General features: G+C 36.0%; 1 protein-coding gene across 1 annotated transcript in view; it reads right to left on the reverse strand.

Moving 5' to 3' along the window:
• Window positions 1-1,451: 1,451 nt before the first annotated feature.
• The window catches only part of cpe (carboxypeptidase E), an 18,369-nt gene continuing 14,488 nt past the window's right edge, over window positions 1,452-5,332 (reverse strand). The window contains exons 6-9 of the mRNA XM_014020210.1: window positions 4,720-4,859; window positions 4,367-4,466; window positions 4,017-4,135; window positions 1,452-2,539 (exon numbers count right to left, since the gene is read on the reverse strand). Of these exons, the coding sequence (XP_013875664.1) occupies window positions 2,441-2,539; window positions 4,017-4,135; window positions 4,367-4,466; window positions 4,720-4,859 (458 nt within the window). The 3' untranslated portion in view covers window positions 1,452-2,440. The remainder of the gene's footprint in view (window positions 2,540-4,016; window positions 4,136-4,366; window positions 4,467-4,719; window positions 4,860-5,332) is intronic.

The following is a 5,332-nucleotide window of genomic DNA, read 5'->3' on the forward strand; positions in this document are numbered from 1 at the left end:
TTTTACATGACTTCTAAAGATAACTGGCGCATGCCTTCTTTCAAATTTCTCTTAAATTATTGACTATTAAATCTACTGTAGTTGTGTAAAATAAGTTATTTACTTCAAACACAAATCCACTTAAGTTACAGCTTGTAATTGAACATGGAATTAAAGATTGTATAATTTCTTTTTTACTAATAATTTATAGAAAGTAATGAAACACACATTTAGTCAGTTTTTAAGATGTTTATTTTTTGTTAAAGTCCTCACATCTTTTTGTGCTAACGTCAAGGTGAGGGTGTGTTTTGTAGAATCAAGCAGGGTTAGAAAGACGCCAGTTAAGTATATTTTAAAAAAAGCAGGAAAGCTTTTTTACTGAACAAGTTAACATTTATCACTCCTGGTTGAACAGATGCTACTTTTTTTTATACAAGTTTAAAGTTTCGGCACAACTATCTGCAGTTATTCAATAWATTTACTGGACTGCTGCTGTAAATATTACAACCCACTCATTTGTCTTGTAAGTCTGACAGAAATCTATTGTTGGTCGATCTGTGAAATATCACCTGTTGTCTGATGTAGGACCTGACTGATGTTGAAGTTTGATCAGATTAATGTCCTTTTCTCTGTTCTCCTGCGTCCTCAGGCCTGAGCAGTTTGATCAATGTATCGATGAGAAGATGCTAATAACAGATGCAAATAGGAACAGTATGACTAATAGACAGAGGTTTGCATTGATCTGCAGAGTTAGCRTCTGATGCTAAAACTGCTGATTCAACGGCATAGTTGGACTAAAAAGTGCCACCCTTGCTCAGTGTGTATAGGAGGMTTCTGGGAAGTGATAAATTAGGGACGTTTTTATTTAAGGCCAATAGGTTGAAACTCAAAGCTATATGAAAGTGCTGTTTTAAGAAAATAAACTTTGGAGTCTCTGCAAAATGAGCTTACAAGGTAATACAATAAATAACTCATTTTCTGTATTTTTCACAAGACTTTTTATATGGTCTTTCTTGGTTTGAGCCTTCTTATTCAATATCTTAATGTATTTTGTAATAAAATTATTTTTTAAATCAAAGTTTCAATATGCCTTTGCAAAATTTTGAAGACTCGTTGCTACACTGTCATACACCCTTTTGAAAAATCAACAGCTAAAGACAGTTTATTTTATTTTTTTACAGATATTAGAAACAATTTCACTTCTTAAGTGCTGAGCTYAGTGATCGGTGTTTCCATCCTGTAATCTTGAAGCGGAGTTCCCTAACWAAACCTTCCTGAAGGGAGCAGCCAAAAAAGAAAACAACAAATAATATATTTGCTTTTTTTCTCAGTAGGAACTCCTGCTCCTGTTAAATTCAGGAATCTCACCTCCATTTATGCCACCATGTGCTGCCAAGTTGTGATGAAAAATATTCCACTCCGGTGGTTCTTGTGTTTCTCTTTGAGCGAAAACAAAAGCGACAACACTACAGTTTGACAACATAAAGTGAATTTTATTGATTGGGTCATTCTTTATGCATAACATCTATTTTTATAGTTTTACATTCAATAAACCTTTTTTCCCCGTGGTCTTAGTGAACTGCATTCATAACGATCACTGAAAATATTAGTGTTACAATAATATRTCTTTGAAAATCAACTCCTTCTGCTGTGCCATGTTATTTCTTATGTAGTGCACATACAAAGGAATGGCTTTGATTTGTTTRACATGAGAGATTTTAATAAGTGTTAATGGTCTTTATAACTTGATTTTAGTAACAAAAGCACATATAKCTTGCAATATCTACTTCATAAATACCAGTATATAATGTGACAATCTTGTGCTAAAATCCAAAATGTGCTGTAGTTTCAAAAAGAAAAACTCTTAACATCAATAACACACAGGGGAATGAACCTGATCAGATAAAATGCTTATAATATTATATTAATGGCCCAGATGATCTCAGAGTCATATGTTTTGCTATAATTAAAAAAAAAACATAAAGACGATTTAGTGTTTGTTTACAGTTGTTGGGAAATCAAAAGGTGTGTTGTGTTTCTGTACTGAAAACTGAAGAAGCAAACATTTTAAACAGGAGAAAAATTAAAGTTTATACAGACAGAGCTGTGTGATTATAATGAAAACAGCTTTTCCACATAATTACTCAGTCTTTCATTGGTTATATAGATGGGTGCAATGGTTACCAAACACCATAAAAAATACAATAAATACCACAGAAATCAACATCGGTCTCACTGCCACCAAACTACCTGCAAAATCCTCCTTTGTCTTTCAGCGTGTGCAGGATATATTCAAACAATCTACAGGAGTCAGGAGGCAAACAATGTCATCAAATCGATTAGTGATGGAACGAAAGCCAAAACAAAAGAGACAACAGAMTCTCTTTCTAGTAGACGAACACGCAGAATGAATATATTACAACGTTGTGTGTGTGCTCCGATTGTCGTCGAGACAAACACTTCAGAAGTTCAGAGTCTCTGACATCATTTTCCACCAGTCCATCAGCTCCTCCCGCTCCTCCTCCTTCCTCTCCATCAGGGACTCCAGCTCAAAGTCCACCTGGAAGAAAAAACACCAGAGGTAAGCCACAGAGCTGTCAAAACGTCCCCTATTATCACGCACTGCAATGAAAGGTGGATAATAATGTAATTTCTGTGCATCTGCTCGTCTGTTAGCAAAATATTTCTTGAAACATTGGAAGGATTTCAATAAAACTCTCAGAAAATATTTATTGAAACGATTTGCTTTTGGAAGCATTTGGTTTCAAGATGGCTGCCCCAGCTGATTAAACTTAGGAAACACAAAAAATAGGCTATAGCACAGTTAGTTTTACARAAACTGAGTTGACATGGTAGTAGGTGAGASTCATCCCCAAACTATATTTTGAGCACTAGCAGATCATGTCGGATCTTTAAGACTTTTGCAGCATGGTGATTATTTCAAGAAAATATAGTTTTACATAATAAATGTTTAAACATACTGTACATGCAAAGTTGTATGGACTCTACAAGCGAAGCCTTGCAAAATGAACCTTTGAGCAATAATATAACTGTTAAAAAGTACTTTGTTTTCAATTCTAGATGTTTTTTGTGGTTAGTTACAAAGATGTTCACAAATGCCCCTTTTCTACTAGTTCCACTTAGTGTAGTGTCGGAACAGTCGGTGTAGGTACGGGTCGGACCGGTTGGTTTTCCCACTGATGTTCCAGTCCGGTTCCAGTGGGTGTGTTTTGGGCGGTTGGTGGAGGTGGTTTTTAGGTATTTTGAATAAAAATTAATGGGCAAAATGAGAGACGGAAACACATTTGATGAATAACTTTTGAAATTTTAAACATTTGTAAAAATTTAGCCAATCAGTGACGAACAGTGTTCTGACGTCACATTTTGGTGTCAGCTGGGGCCGGCTGGAACCACAATGAAGTAGGTACTAAAAAAAAGTGCCGGTTCCATGGATCTGGCCTAATGGGAATGGCTTGGAACCGTACCGAACCGTACCGACACTACACTAAGTGGCACTAGTGGAAAAGGGGCATAACAGATTGAAGCGGTAATATAGAAATTTAATTAAAACTTTACAAAGAGAGGAGGCTTGAGAGAAAACTATAAATGATGACGCACCAAACTGTCCCTAGCGACAGCATTACTGCATTTACCCTGTCTTGCATGATTATTCGTAAATTTTTCTTTCATAGATTGAAGAATAAATAACAGTGCACGTCATCGCATACACATTTTCCACTTATCTGGCAAAAATTTGTGAATCTGCATCCAAATAACTGTGCCATGATGCCGCTTGGTTTTAATCAATGTTTGTTCAGACTGAAATCTCTGCAGCAGTGATGCCCCGTTTAAAAACAAGTGTGATGTCGACTCTTTCCTCACCTCCTGTGATTATATGTCCCGTGGGACTTATAGAAGCAAAATAAGGAGTCGAGGAGACAAATGCWGCATATTCGACTYGGGAAGTRCCAAAAGAAGCACAAGTGAGATTTAGTTTGCTTGCTTGTTGTGTGTTCTCCCTTGTTTGTGTGTCTTACCCTCGTTGCAGGGCTGTAAGGAACGGCCACCTTCTTGATGACAGTCAGGTATCCTGGAGCAGAAGCTGCCACTTTGTAGTTCCCTGGAGCCAGGAGGCGCCAATAGTCTCCATCTTTGGCTATAAAATACAAAGTTTTTCTATTAAAAACGCATGTAAGCAACACACAAAGTGATGACTCTTTGCTCAACTATGTCCCATTCAAATAGACATGTTGAACAGAACCACTAAAGAGACGTAGTACCGATTATATCCACAAGGTGGCAACATTGCATCATTTTTCAGTTATTTTTTTAACAGGAGGTTTCACTCCCATATAAAACTGTGTGCATTTAAACAGAAAGTAAATACCTGTGGTGATGTCATGTTCAATACCCTCCACAGARATGGTGGCGTTGGAAATGGTGTTGCCCTGAAGGTCACGGACGAAGCCTTTAACGCCACGGTGAACCTGCACCAAACCCGCAAAACACACAAAAAAAGCAAGACCCTGAGGCTCAGAGGACGTTATACAGTTCTGAGTAGTCTAAATGATAAATGTATGTAAATAGTATCAACAGTAACTGTGTCTTTCTGAAAGAGCTGAAAGACTCTTTCAGCTTTAAGACCACAGACAATCACTTCTGAAGGTTTTTTTTTTTTTTATTTAAAACAACCTTTATTTTCTTAAWAGATTATTGTGTTAATGATTGTAGAGCGCTAACCTGCTCGATGTAGCTGACGAGGGAGTTGCGGTTCTGGTCCCAGTAGGTTTTGAGTGTGTCCTCGTTGGGAAACTTGTCACAGCTGAGCTCCAGAGTGATCTCAAAACAGTTGCTGCTGAGATAGTTGAAATCCTGCATGCCTGCATGAAGGTGAGAAAAACAATGTTGAGGAGTCAAAAAGTCAAAATGATGAAGAGGGAGAATTAGGAATGACAGGTCAGTAAACTTGATATTTTCTTAATGAAAACAATGTTTTCAGCAAACTAAAYTTAACAGATGAGTGGATCAGTATAACAAACCAAAACTTTCTTTACAGAGTTTTTATTTTTATTATTTGTATTTTATTTTCGTTACCTTATCTACAACCATCCAGTCATTCTAAGGTAAATTGAATATATTACATGGATATTAACAATAAATTACATACAATTTTACATCTAATTAGAAAAATATCACAAAAATAAAACAATTATTCTTCTTTTGGCTGTTAAAAATAATTCTAAAAATATAAATGTTGTTTTTTTTTAATTAAGACCTATCATTCTTTAAAGTAACAAATATTTTCTGCCACCTTTTATTCCAGAATTTTAAATTATGATAATCTCATCTTGAG

This window comes from Austrofundulus limnaeus, unplaced genomic scaffold (genome assembly GCF_001266775.1).
Source record: "Austrofundulus limnaeus strain Quisiro unplaced genomic scaffold, Austrofundulus_limnaeus-1.0 Scaffold244, whole genome shotgun sequence".
NCBI lineage: Eukaryota > Metazoa > Chordata > Actinopteri > Cyprinodontiformes > Rivulidae > Austrofundulus > Austrofundulus limnaeus.